This window comes from Periophthalmus magnuspinnatus, chromosome 14, assembly GCF_009829125.3.
Source record: "Periophthalmus magnuspinnatus isolate fPerMag1 chromosome 14, fPerMag1.2.pri, whole genome shotgun sequence".
Taxonomy (NCBI): Eukaryota; Metazoa; Chordata; class Actinopteri; order Gobiiformes; family Gobiidae; genus Periophthalmus; species Periophthalmus magnuspinnatus.
Window position 1 is genome coordinate 31920683 of NC_047139.1, and position 14630 is coordinate 31935312.

Here is a 14630-nt window from a genome sequence, read left to right on the forward strand (position 1 = left end):
AAATAGTATAGAACATCTGTCTGTGTGTAACCAAAGGGACACATACACTCTCTGGGCTGTTGTAGCATGTTGGTGTACACCTTTGCAGGATGTACACTTTTACAGGCTCTGGGCTGTTGTGGCATACCAGTGTACACATTTACAGGCTCTGGGTTGTTGTGGCATGTCAGTGTGTGCCTTTACAGGGTGTACACCTTTATAGGCTCTGGGCTGTTGTGGCATGTCAGTATACACTTTTACAGGGTGTACACCTTTATAGACTCTGGGCTGTTGTGGCATGTCAGTGTACACTTTTATGGGGCGTACACCTTTACAAGCTCTGGGCTGTTGTGGCATGTCGGTGCCCACCTTAGCTGATGGCTGGTGGCACTGATCATAAAGGGTGATGTGCACACACATCTGGGATTGTGCTGGTGCCATACTGCCTCTGATTCCCTCCTGGCTTCCTTGTGTTTCCCAAAAGCATGTGTGCCTTCACCTGTGCTGAAGCCCAGAGATAAAGCCTTTGGTTCGTCTTGGAACAAGTAAGACTGAAGGGTCCAGGCACACATGTTTGCTTCCAACTGTGCCAAATACAGCAACGCGGCGTAAACACAGATGTGCACATGAATGACCCTTTCAACTTCATGTTAGGACCAGTGCCACCATTTGTTAAGGTGCACACTGACATGCCCAACAGCCCAGAGCCCGAAAAGGTGTACATGTGCCTTTGGTTATGACGCGCTTTGGATATGCACGCTGGATATGCACTCTGGTCTCCAGGCGCATTGGCACAACGCAATCTAAAAGATAGGCCTGGAGCTTATTACAGTAGGCCTACAAGTCAGATGAGTAAGGGTGTCATGTAGCCTATCTTATCTTTTAGCGAAATGATCCCATGGGTGTGGTTCAGTCTTCCCGTGTGCATTATTATAGTTTATACAGACTTGGACTTGCACTTGGACCTGCTTAAAGTGACTTGCCCCTATTCAGTGCATTGGTATGACCTAAATATGTTCTGGTTCTTGGTCTCTGACAGACTGACAGATCAAATGCATTACACACAGACATATGATAAGAATATTTTCTTCACAATTTGTGGAAGTAATAAAAATAAGAACACTATGAATAATATATTAAACATAAATAATAAAGAGATAGAAGGAAAATAAATAATGGGATAGAAGGATTGAAGGAAAAGGCAGATAGACGGATAAAAAGAAGAGAAGAAACGACTAAAATGAACATTAGATTCGTCCATACTATTACTTCTCTTACAGATTTGCATCAATATATTGCAGAAAGGGGTTTCATGTACAATGTAACCCATTAATTACAGAATGTACTTTCTAAATGTATATTCTTGTAGCCAATAATCATGCATTGGAGGTTATTTATGTTTCCACTGAAGTAGAATTAGACATCTGGTTAGCAGTGTAGTAAAGGTAATGACATTCTTACAAATTGGTGACATGTATGAGGTTATAGACACATTGAATACAGCTGTCAGGGGGCTAGCATTTATAGTGAACTGAAGGACTCTAGATAGAGCTGCATGTTAGACAAGTATTCATTAAGCATTGAGCCTGTCCAAAGCATGCGTATATGGTCTGCTGGAGAATTTTTGCATCTAGGACAGGCATCTGACACCTTTGAGTGTCTTGTGCTAGCTTGTAGTTGGTAAGGTGAGCTCTATATTGCACCTTAAATTGCATTAAAGCATATCCAGCGCAGATAGGTGAGCTGTGTACAAGTCCCTTTATTTCATCGCATTCTCTGTCAGAGATTATAGTTGTAAAATCATTGTCATTGTAAATTAATTAACAGATCAATTCCTGTTTCAGATGGGCGATTAGAGTGGTGGACACACTTTTTTTTGCTACTAAACTGTGTATACAGTGTTTTAATAGCATTGTCTTTTGTTCCCAGCATTTTGGTATTTTAGAGCAAACTAGGTAAATGTGTCTACCTCCTGAACAGAATTAATTAAGATGTTTGCAAACACTGTACGCATCAGTCAGTCTGCCAGTCAGAACTAGTCTTCATCAGCACCCACCACAGGACACCACGAGGGACACGGTTGAATGCCTTCTCCAGGTCCAGAAAGCACATGTGGACTGGTTGGGCAAACTCCCATGAACCCTAGAGCCCCAGATGGAGAGTAGAGAGCTGGTCTAGTGTTCTACGACTGGGACAAAAACCACACTGGTCCTTCTAAATCCAAGGTTCGACTATTGGTTGGATTCTCCTCTCCAGTACCCTGGAATAGAGCTTACCGGGATGAGGAGTGTGATTCCCCTGTACTTGGAATACACCCTCCGGTCCCCCTTCTTAAACAGAAGGACCACCAGGTGAGGTGTTGTACGGTTTACCAGAATTTCTTTGAGGCCCACTGATAGTCCTCCTAGCCGGTACCTCTCAATCTCCTACATGAGCTCAGGCTCCTTCCCCCCCAGTGAGGTGACGTTCCACGTTGCCACAGCCAGATGCTGTGTCTATGGACTAGGCCATTGTGACAACCGTGCTCGAGTGCTGCCCAATCCTACTTGCACCCGACCCCTATGAAACCCTCTGCGGGTGGTGAACCCACAGCAGGGTGAACCCACAGGAGGGTGGACCCACATCTTCCTTTTGGGCTGAGTCCGGCCAGGCCCTGTGGGCCAAGGCCAGGCGCTCACATTCGAACCCCAAACCCCAGGTCTGACTCCAGGGTGGGGCCCCGGTTGCGCCATACTGGGCGCCTTCACGGTCCTTGTTTTTTTCTGTTCATGGAGGTACTATGAACTCACCTATAGTGAGCCATAATTACAAATGTGACAAAGTTAGTTTTCAGTGAAAGTTCATGATTAATTTGATTGCTATCATACCTTTATTCACTGACCAGCTGCATAATTATTAAAAAAAAACACAACTTTTTAACTTGTTTTACTTATTAGTTTGAAATGCCCAGTCACTACATCCAGTTAAACTGTGACTCATGGGAGCTTGTGACTGTTACAAACTTATTGAATACATCATCACTAAAGAACCAAATGAAAAGACAAAACTCAGAAAATCTGTTCAAATATATTTTCAGAATTCTCTATGAGTTCTAATAAATATAATACAGTATAAAGGTTTTGCTTATTGAAATGCAAAGTGCCAGATGTTCACAGATAAAACTAAATTAATAGCTTATTAGTAGTATGGTCAGACCGCAGTGCCGTGTAAAAGTTCTACTTTGGCCACATCCTTTATAATAACAATACTACTACTACTACTACTACTACTACTACTACTACTACTACTACTACTACTACTAATAATAATAATAATAACAATAATTATAATAATAATAATAATTATTATTATTATTATACATTTGTAGCTTTGTAGCATTATAACAAATAAACCTTGTAATTCATAACAACTTTTTGTTATATGTCATATAAATATAAATGTTATAAAATGTATAGCTACGAGTCCTCTTTGGAGCTGTCCCATGGTACTCTGCATAACCTGCGACTAGTATGACCTTGAACACAATTGTTTTCATGGAGTGGTGTTGATGGCTCATGCACTTTCTTTTGTCCTGTGGTGATGTTACATTTGCAGTTAGAAATGTCCTTGTTTGCTTCTTTACCCAGAGTCCTGCACGTCTTCTGGGAATATCCGTTACTCATCAAATGTTTTTTACAATCCTTTTTGGGGCAGATGCGACTGCTGTCAGTTCTTTTCTTGTTCTCCTCTGGTATTAGCTGATCTTCACCTGAATGGCTATCAGGTGAGGAGCTTTTGTCCATATTTTCTGTGAGAGGAAGTGACTCGATTTGGTTTTGATTGTCCAAGAACAGTTCTGTATCTCTTGTGATGGTTTGCTTTCCAGTGTTGTTTTTTGGAATGGAAAATGTGTTAATATCCTCAGTAATGATGTGATTGTATTGCTTCCAGAAATTTGAATGGAGCTGCTCTAACTCCGAGTGTAGAGGAAGACCAATGTTTAGATGCATAAGGAGGTTTCCCAGCCACTCCTCCAGCTGTGAGAAGGGAGGTCTGAAAGAAATGACCAGCATATGTATAGGTATATGACTGAAAAAAGGACAATTGCAAAAGATATGATGTTTTCCAAATCACAATTCAGTTCATAGTGCACATTTTAAGTGCATCTAGGGGCATTCAATGGTCCATATTACACTACCTTGCTCTATGCTCTGATGTTGTTTCCTCATCACAAACAGACCTGGAGTTGTGTTTTGTTTCATTAACACATGTTTAACACACAAACTGTGCATATTTAGTCTGAGCTCTCAAACACAAAACACTCTGATCCACCTTGTGATGTCACGTGGTAATACAGATGCTCTACTGTGTTTTTAAACTCCATACACCTTCACTACAATCAACTGGATGATTTCAGCCCTGGAATTGCCCATCTTTACTGAACTAAAGGTAAAAGGAGCTGTTAACTTGAAAACCACTGCTTCATGACATCACAAGGTGGAAAGGAGCATTTTGAGCTTTGGAAATGTAGACAGACTTATAAAGGGTTACTCAAACATGCACATGAAACAAAACAAAACACAACTTTAGGTATATTATTTTATGTTTTTGATGAGGTAGCAACATTATATCATGGCTAAAAGCTCACAAAATATGAACTGCTGAACAAATGCAAATTCTGAAATTACATTTCAGAATAGTTTTGTCATTATACTATGTAGAATTGCCAAACATGATTTTTTGTAGAAATAAAAAAGAACATGCTAGATACTTAATTGCAATTTGGCTACAACAATTAAAAAAAAAAAAAAAAGGTCAGATTTCTAATATGTGTTCATCAAGTCTCAATTCTTAATCATGTATATATTGAATATGTGTATGTATATATGTATATAGTATATAGTTTCATTACTAGTTTTAGTATTGTTGAGTTTCTGGGTATAATATTTTTTTTACATAACTCAGAACTTGCTTAAATAAACATATGTTGTTTGCAGAGGACAATCTGTTAACAAAATAATTCCAGCTTTTGCAATGTGGTAATTGTATCAGTGAAACAGAGAATCAATTAAATTGTTGATAATTATTTAAACACATTTATCATTTATGTGTTGATAACTAAAACGTTCTCACAGGCTTTAGCTTTACATTAGCATGATATATCTTTTAAGAAACAGCAGGGGGCAGTGTCACTCTCAGCCTTGGCATCTGAAATCATGCAGCACAAATACTACAACATGTTACCCAATGCCCTGTCCCTGCTCTCTGTCCCGATCTATGTGTCTCTGTTGTTCAATATGGAAAATAGGACTTTGTTGTCTTCTTTTACGAATTACTTTAAAAAATAATGTCAAAACAGCAGAAGTAAATTCATTGAAAACTACAGTACCGGAACAACAATCTGAACTTTAGACATAGGTTCTTGCAATTTAAAATGATTCATCCTTTCTATTGCTGTAAAGTTTTATTGAATAAATTCTATCCCAATGTGTCTCCATTATGTGACGAATGTAAATAAGTCGAAGGATCTCTGTTACATTTGTTTTTCCCGTTTACACTGGTCCTGATTTAGTTTAGCTTGTTTAGTCCAGCTATAAACCATAGCAAAATATGAAGTTAAAATCTGGACAAATCGTAAGAGTGAAGACATTTTGCTGCTCATCCAAGCCGCTTCTTCAGTTCTGGTCAGATTGCTGGTGGCCAATGCCTTATACCTATCTGAAGGGAGGAGCTAACTACACTGAAACTATAAACATCTATCGTCTCCAGTTTCAGCTGGAACTACCCTATTCAGCCCTTAATGACCCTGACCCAGAACAATGAAAACAATCGCAGAACTTCATCTTTTGCTATGGATCAGACCTGGACAATTGAGGGTTTACACAGATATCCTGCTATAAACCTGACTTAGACCTGAAAATGCACTAAAACCATTTCAAAATAAGTCTTTGTAATCTCTTGTTATTAATAGGTGGGAATACATTTGAGGTATGTGACTGCCAGGCTTACCTCTGGCAAGAAACCATCTAGAAGTAGTAACATGTCAAGGCATGAAACCCAAAAAGTGGTCTGTAAAAAATCCATCACTGTGAAAATCTTTATGAGGTCATGTCATCCATTGGTTTGTTTTCTCTTACCGTATGTCTGAGTCCATGTCACAGCAAAGGGCAGCCTGTGGCAGGAAGGCCGAGGGGCAGTCCAAAGGGTGGTGCTGCTGCAGGAAACCCGGTACATCCAACCCAAAGTCAAGTGTCCGTGGGAGCAAGTCTGGGTCTGCGCTCACCCTTCCTATTATCTACACACAGGCATCAAGCTTACTATACACAAAGTCAGCTCTTTTCAAAACCTCATATCCAAAGAAGGCGTTTACGGAACTGTAGATACCCAGATACTAATAGATACCAAAATTAGTATTGATTGAACAAGTTATTGATAATGAAAGAATTCACAGAAACAAGACCCAGTCGGATCTATGCTAAATTGTTAAAAAGGTCTTGCTGACAATTATACATTGTAAAAGAAAATAGTATAGTAAAAGAAAAATGCAATGCTGTCAACTGGACACAAAGTTTTTGAGTGAAGATGTTTCTCTGCACATCCAAGCAGCTTCTTGAGTTCTGGTTCTTCTGACAAATGACAAAACTAATTCATAAAAAACAAAAACATATCTAAAATCATAATAATTACTGAATCTTACCTCACAGATCATGATGCCAAAGGAGAATATGTCCACTCGTTCATCATAGCTTTTTCCTGAGTTAAGAAAAGCGCTATATCAGTTATTAAATAATCAAGGAGAAAAATCAGCCACATTAAATAGTGATATGTGCTAACCATGGATCATCTCTGGGGCCATCCAATAGGGGTTTCCCACCACAGTGTAGCGCTTCCTCCGGTCAGGCTTACGGCATTGCGTGAGCGAGCCTTGAGCAGGTCTCTCCAAAGAACAAGGAGTTTTATTCTTGTCTTCAGGCACCAACCTGGCCAGCCCAAAATCTGCTACCACCACTGACTGGTTCTGGAACAGAAATATAGTAATGATACCCTTTTATCTCTTGTCAATATTGAGATGATGATGTAAATAATCATACCTCTCTGACCAGGCAGTTGTGGGAGTTTAGGTCTCGGTGAATCACATTCATTGAATGTAAATAAGCCTACAATAAGGTAATTTAGCAAAACATAGTTCAAGACATACATAGTAATAGTTAGCCATTAAATTATTAGAAATGTACCATTCCTGCTGCAATGTCTTTTGCATAACTCACTCTTACATTCCATGAGAAATCTTTGTCCTAAACAATAGTAGAACTATTTCAGAACATGTGAAATTATCAAGTCATAATTTAATCATGTTAAATTACCATCTTTTCAATGGTTTCTCTCAGAGTCCCTCCTTGGATATATTCAGAGACAAAGTGTATTCTTTTATCTTTATAAAACAATCCGATGAACTTGAGTACATTGGGGTGATCCAGGCAGCGCATCACTTTTACCTGTATTTTAATACAAATGTTTTTTTAAAAAAAAAAAAAGAGTTTTAATTGAAAACAAATGCGTATAACACCAAGCCACACAGATAAGCCCTAAATGAGGAACTGATACACAAAAACGTCAACCCTCAAATGTGGCATAGATTACCTACCATACCTACCATACTACCATAAGCTGCCTGACCCTGTGTAAGTGATGCCTTTTTGTCTAATACCTTAAATCACAACAAAGTGCAACACTACACTTAAACAAAGATATGTTTGCATAACGCTGCTGTCAAATGAAGCTCACCTCCTTCAAGAAGGTTTTTTGTGTCTCTTCATCAAAACGTATCAGCTCTTTCATCACCATCACTTCTCCTGTCTTTTGATGGGTCACCTTAAAACAAAATGCAGAAAATGCATGTTATCTTTATTGTTTTACATTGGATTTATCTTTGAATTATTTCAACAGATTCTTTTAAGACACCTTTATAGCCTGTCCAAAAAAGCCTTTTCCGAGCACCTCTCCATGAATCAGATCCGATGGTTTGAAGATGCGATGGGTCCGGTCCCCGTGGTCCACTCTGAGGGACTCTGACCGAACCATGTCTCTGCGCTGAGCTAAATGTGAGAGTGAACCGGGAGACAGCGGACACTTGTCTATGCTGCAGCTTCGTCTGAGAAAAATGGGTATCACAAGAATCATAATACTGTACAACAAGATGTAAAAACTACAGTAGTGTTATTTACATAATGTTTTTAGACCTGATTCCTGGTGCTCCCTGGTGTTGAGGTGACATTCTGACCCTAGTGGACACTCCTGTCTCCTCAGCGGGACTGGGCTCCTCCTCCACCCTCGGGAGGCTGCGGCACAGAGTCGGTTTGTCGGGGGCAGGTTTGTCTGAGCTCATGGGGCCCTGGGGTGAGGCGCTGGGAGACGGAGGGTTGTGCTCTATGGTCAGCTGCAAAGGCTTACTCACATCTTCTATCGCACAGTGGATCTAAAGGGAACATTATGCACATCAGGCCGTGCTTGCTGTAGTAATGTTGATTTCTTAAGTTTTTGATGGGACACACATCTTCCGGTGTTATGTTGGAAACTGGGATTCCATTGACCTCCAAAACTTTGTCACCCACATGAAGAGTAGACAGCAAACCAGCACTGAGGACATCTGGGTCTAAACTGGTTAAAGTGGAGTACATTCAGTTTAGAAATATAATTTCAGCATTCTCTTATGAACTATTTTAACAGTGTTTATCACCTCTGCAGACTCACCCAGTCACAGTAAGAAGGGGGTCTTTTTCTGGACTTACATCTACTTCTATGAATAGGCCACGATGACGACCTGGTTGAGGAGGAAAATACACTAGCGCCACCATATGTCGTCGCTTGGTAAGTGGAGAGGTTTGTGTTTCAGCTGTGATTACACCCTGTCGAAAACAGTGACCACTGCAGACAAAGTGTAAAAGTCATGTTTGCTTTTGTTTAAGAAAACACATTGCTATTGTTTAAGCTGCAAAATCACCAGTAGAGTTTTGAACGTTCCACTAAAGTGTAGGTGTCTCCCTCTCCAATAATTGTTGCACAGTTTCTACATGAGAAACATTCTGTGTGAAACTTCTGATCTCCCGCGACCTAAAAACAGGACATAAATAACCATAAAAACTACACATGCACATTCCTGTCTTGAAAAATAGTTGCTGTCTCCACATTCTTTGTGGAGTTCAGATGTTTTCAGAGGATATCCTCTTTCAACTTGGGGACAAAAATGTCTTTCATATTGGAGGAAGCAGGAAAATCCGTTAAATGCTGGAATAATTTGCCTCACACGGATGTTGTGGCCTGTTTGTTCTCTGAAATCCTCCCTCCAATTTGTGATGTTACACAACTCATTTGGGAGGTTTTGATCAGGCATTAGAGGATCAATATTGAAGCTATTTTTAGATTTTGTGTGAAAACTAAAGCCCAAATGTGTTAGGTTTACTGGTGTGAAAGAACAGAGTGTTGGCATTTGAACCAATGCCTAATGATTTACTGATTTTGTTTAAAAGTTTAAAAGAAAAAAGGGACAATGCATTTTCTTTAAGTAAATCATTGTCATCATTTTTAATACATTTCTATACTTGTTTTGTCATAACCAGGACTAAATCTCTAAGGGCTGAACTCAGTTCTCTGGAATACCACTAGGTACCCGTGAATTTAAGTTGAGAACCACTACATAATAGTTGATGAATGTTTTAACAATGTTTAAAATAAGAGAAAACGACACATGGTTCTGCTACTAAATACTTTACCATGATCAGTCCTGTTGTAATTGTGTCTTTACAGCCGTGACAGTGCTCTCCATAGCGGGCCCAGTAGTGCTTCTTACAGTACAACTCACCATCTCTCTCATAATACCAGTTAGAAAGGATGCAGGCACACTCACTGCACCTACAAACAAGAGACGTAAGAATACAGAATGGTAAAACAATATTGAGAAACAAAGATAGCAGAACAACTTGTACATTTCAACACAAGAGTCACCGAAGAAGGCCAGTCTGAGACAGTGTAATGTGAGCCCAAAAGGAAAAAATGAGCGTGCTGCGCAGGATCAGGTGGGACAAAATTACCACTTATAACATTCACTGGACATTAGGTACCTTACGCAATGACAGAGATCCTTTCTAAGAGCAATAGTGTGAAGGAACCATTTTGACATGGCATTTTAGATTTTGTTTTCTTTTAGTCAAGTCAAGATTTTGTCTTTTTTGTTTTAGTCTAGTTTTAGTTGGCAAAAATCCATAATAGTTTACCTGGCTCTCACCGCATTGATATGCCTATTACTGGGTTTGTGAATCAAACTCTCAAGAATTTATCTTGCTGGTCAAGTTAAATACACATTTTTTATTGTAACTGGGTTAAATTGTATTGCAGTGGTTCCTGGGACATGTAAATACTTGTTTCTTGGACGTTGATTTATTTATAGTCTGGCTTGGAACTCTGGGATTGAAAAGTGTAAATCAGATCAGGTCTAGTGTCCACTTGTCTCAGATAAACTTCAATACTTCAGTAATATCAATACTTTTAGTAAATGGAAATATCTACTATGAGTTATACTTATATTTGAAAGAAATGTTACTAAAGTAATTTTAGTGATGTTTTAGTGACTATGATTACTTTCTTTTTATTTAGTTCTATTTGGCAAAAATATGGTACTGATGAAATGACGGAAATATTTTGTTGTTATTGTGGATAGTGAATTAGCCAGTATTGAAAATAGCTAACATCACAGTGACTTGAGTCTTGCTTTTGAAAACTACTTCCCCCGTCTGTTGCGTACAACCTATTTAAAGTTTCCAGCCAATCACATGCTTGCAGTTTCCCTTAGGTCAAGTTCTAGACGTAGTGATGGCAGACAAAAATTATGAAAAAAATATTGAGAAAGGTTAAAACCTTTACAGTAAAATGGTGCTGTGCAATTAATCCAGTTTTAATCAACATTTACATTCAGTCTCTAATCATCAGTGCTGTGCTTGGGTCGTCATAACTGAGAGGTCTTCAGCCAATCCTCTGACAGTAAAAGCTTATGGTTTATTAATTTCATTAAGTTCATTAAATGTTTGTTAATTTTTGCCATATCGCTCAACCCTACAGTAAAATGGCATTTCACTGCAATACCGTTTGTAAAAAACTTGTGGTCTTATCTCTCAGACACTGGAAGCAGAGCAGGAGGTAACTTCCTGAACACAATGCAGGCTTCTGTTTCCTCTGTGGAGCCCAAAGTGTAAATGTCACGCTGTTACTATATGAGAGGATGTACAGTAGAGGACCACTGCAGTCTAGTCATTATAAAAAACTATTATCTCTCCTTGTACACATTAAAGCCACGGTCAATATTTTAGCTGGTAAAGAAAAGAATACTTAAAGGGCTATTTTCAGATCTATGTTAGTTGTGTTTTGTTTAATTTACAAACTCTGCATATTTAGGTTAAATTTTTCAAACATAAAACACTCTGTTCCACTTTGTGATGTCATCATGTGGTAATACAAGAAGTCCTCCACTGTGTTTTTAAACTCCATACAACTTCACTAGAATCATTTGGATGGTTTCAGCCCTGGAATTGCTAATGTCTACTAAACTAAAAGTGAAAACTACCAACAGAGCATTTTGAGGTTTGGAGATGTGGACAGACTAATAATAAAGGGTTATTCAAACATGTGTGAATGAAACAAAACACAACTCCAGGTCTGTTTTTGATGAGTCAGCAACATTTTAACATGGCTTGAAGCTCACAAGAGTCAGTTTTGCATAATACAGGACCTTGACAGGACATTGATTCTGTTGTTGAATCACATGGGTGTGTTATTTCCCAATAAATAATGGAATATTGATTGGACAAGATGTCTTTTCACTAGATTCACCTGGGTGGATATCTACTTTGTACATTCTTTTCTCATTGTACCACTGTAAGATTGAAGCTACATATTTTAGCATAATTAAATGGGCCTGTAACATTACTTTACAATGCATAATAATAAAAAGCTTAGAGGTTTCAACTACATCATATCAATACATCAATAGATTCTAATGGAAAAAAAAATCTGTACAAATATTTATCAAAATCACTACATTTGAACCTTTATTAGATCTCAAACTCTGCACAAAATACTTTTTACTTTTTACAAAATGCCTTTTACACTTAAAGTACATTTTTAAACAGGTTCTTTAATACATTTACTTAAGTAGATTTTTGTGATGCTTTTACTTTTACTTAAGAATTCCTCTGGTATCTGTTCTTTTACTTAAGTAACAAAACTGTATACTTCTTCCCCCACTGCTATAAACGCTTGTAAGCTTGTAGGGTATAATTGGTATAATTGCTCTACTACTTTAACGTCACAGTCTCAAATCCCTCGCTACTACCTTTGTTTATTTTCCCCCTATCACTTTACCTGAATATCCGATGATACCTCTGGGTCATCTTATAGTTTTGTCCTGAGATATCTGTCTTGTTCTATCTCTAAAATTGACACTGCCACCTGGTGTGCATAAAATAACAGGTTATGATGTCTCGTCATTTGTGCAGCGGTCAAACGTGAGACTTCTATTGATGTATTCTCATGCTGTGGTTTCCTTTGTGTAGTTTGTTTTGTCCATATGGACTTCCTTGATAAACAGGACTTGTCAAAAATAGACAATCTAGAATTTTCAGCTTGAAACTATAAGAAATAAATGCTGCTGCACCTTTTGTTATTGCTATATAGATTGATTCATACAATAGCTTGGGCACATGACAATATTGTTCAACTTTTTACTGTTGAGTAATTTTTTAAAATCTTATTTTGTCCTTGCTTGCAAAGCTTGGCACTGCCCCACTACAGCTGGTCTACTCTTGTACAATTGTTTGTTGCAACCACATTTTCTATGAGGAAGTTGAATTAGAGTTACTTTCTCTCAGTTTTACTCAGTCTTAACTCTCTAAAAATAAAACAAACGTGAGAGAGGCTGGACAGTGTCTCTTACCGTCCCATCATCCCTCTCCTGAAGCGCTGGTCTCTTCTGGACATTGTGGATTGCAGTGTTACCAGCTCTCCGGCTTGTGTGGTGAAGAGTTTATCTTCATTTGTACAGAGTAGACATGCACTGTGCTCTGTCAAGTAGCAGGCGTTGTCTCTCTCTCTCTTCCCCTCTCTCTTTCTCTCTCTTCCTGTGCAGTCAGTTCCTTTTGAAAAGTATTTGTGAGAAAAAACCCTGACCCAATGACACACAGCTGGTCTCTCTCCCTCTGTCGGTCAAACTGTTCCCAGATTAGAAAGTGTGCACTGTACCTCTGCTTTAGTCCGATTCTCCTCTGTGTTGTACGCATAGTGTGATATAGTGATGTGTGCAGCACACATTTCGTAATACATCCATCTGTTTTGAAATAGGGTCTATTCCCATCAGTGCGGGCATAATCTCTTTATAAATGCTCCAATTACTGCAGTGTTCCGATTCAGAGGAAAGCGTTCGCATAACACATAACAAACATGGAAATCACAAGTGTTTATGACCCTGTGGGGTAGAAAAGGAAAAGATCTTATGAGCATTTTACAGAGTCATAAAAAATCTATAACTCAAGAGACATAATAAGTATTAGATATAGAGTTTAGGATTGTCTAATTGCATCTCAGTCTTAGTTAAGGAAAGTTAAGGAAAGTCCCGCACACTCTTGATTGACTGACCTTCCTCAGGTAGGAACCTGAGGTAAGGTCAGAGGTCAGAGGTCAGAATGGACTGTTTCACTGATCTTTTGTATACTTTTTTTTTTTACATTGCTTTTGCTATCTGGATGTTTTGCATGACTGGCCACAAAAGTACACTTATCTCTACAGTGTAGAGCATTCTATTTTGAAGTGAAGCGAAGATGCTTTACATAGTAAGTTCATAGTTGAATCCATCCATATCACACTTTATGGCTGTTGTGGTTTATTGGCCACAAGGCAGTAAAGTGCTTTTGAATGCTTCCTCTTATCACCCGGTTCACTAAAGCTAACATTGCTTAGGGTTAGAAAAATGTAAATGTAATGTAAATGACTTTAAGATTTAGTTTTTATTAGTTTAAAGAGGATTGTCAAGGTCAGTACAAAAAGTGCATTGTTTTTCCTCTACAAACAACAAATGTTACAGTAAAATATGAAAAAAAAAAAAAAAAAAAAAAAAATACATTTAAAGAAAAATCACAGACTACAGTGTCTGGGTATACATTCAAGGACCATTTATGAAACAAGCGCACGCTTCTCACACGCAAGGGACATAAACTACTTATACACTTAAACTGGTAAAAGTAGATTAAATATTTGCTGTAGACAGTTTTTTGCCATAAATTAAAGACAGTAATATTTTAATACAGCAAGTAGAATTATACAAGCTGCTGATATTAAGCCATGTCTATCTCACATATTTTCTCATAGCAAACACAATAAAAAGTAGTACATTTGTACTTAACAGTACAACCAAATGTTGTCACTCATAAAACAGTGCATCAGTTTAGGTGAAAAATGAACAGCAAAAAGGAACAGTTATTACTGGTCAGTTTTTTATACAGGTTAGTCAGACCAATATAGCAGCTGTTCATTTTTCAAAATACATAATAAATGTTGAATGGAATTACTTCAGAAGAAAACAGCAACATAATAAACATGGAGCAAACAAATAAATGTGACAGTTGCTATTA

The 14630-nt window shown here is 38.2% G+C and overlaps 1 protein-coding gene across 2 annotated transcripts; it reads right to left on the reverse strand.

Moving 5' to 3' along the window:
* Positions 1-3400: 3400 nt before the first annotated feature.
* Positions 3401-13054, reverse strand: LOC117381243 (LIM domain kinase 1-like). 2 transcript variants are annotated; one of them, XM_055226741.1, is made up of 15 exons: positions 12941-13054; positions 9729-9867; positions 8960-9069; positions 8710-8883; positions 8511-8616; positions 8199-8434; positions 7921-8110; positions 7744-7830; positions 7323-7454; positions 7194-7253; positions 7050-7115; positions 6793-6976; positions 6656-6711; positions 6096-6253; positions 3401-4011 (listed from the first exon to the last, which is right to left on the reverse strand). In XM_055226741.1, the coding sequence occupies exons 1-15, from the start codon at positions 12982-12984 to the stop codon at positions 3435-3437; spliced, it is 2319 nt and encodes a 772-aa protein (XP_055082716.1). In that variant the 5' UTR covers positions 12985-13054; the 3' UTR covers positions 3401-3434. The 2 variants fall into 2 exon arrangements, with proteins under 2 accessions (XP_055082716.1, XP_033834060.1); XM_033978169.2 differs by having other exon boundaries at positions 8184-8434.
* Positions 13055-14630: the final 1576 nt, after the last annotated feature.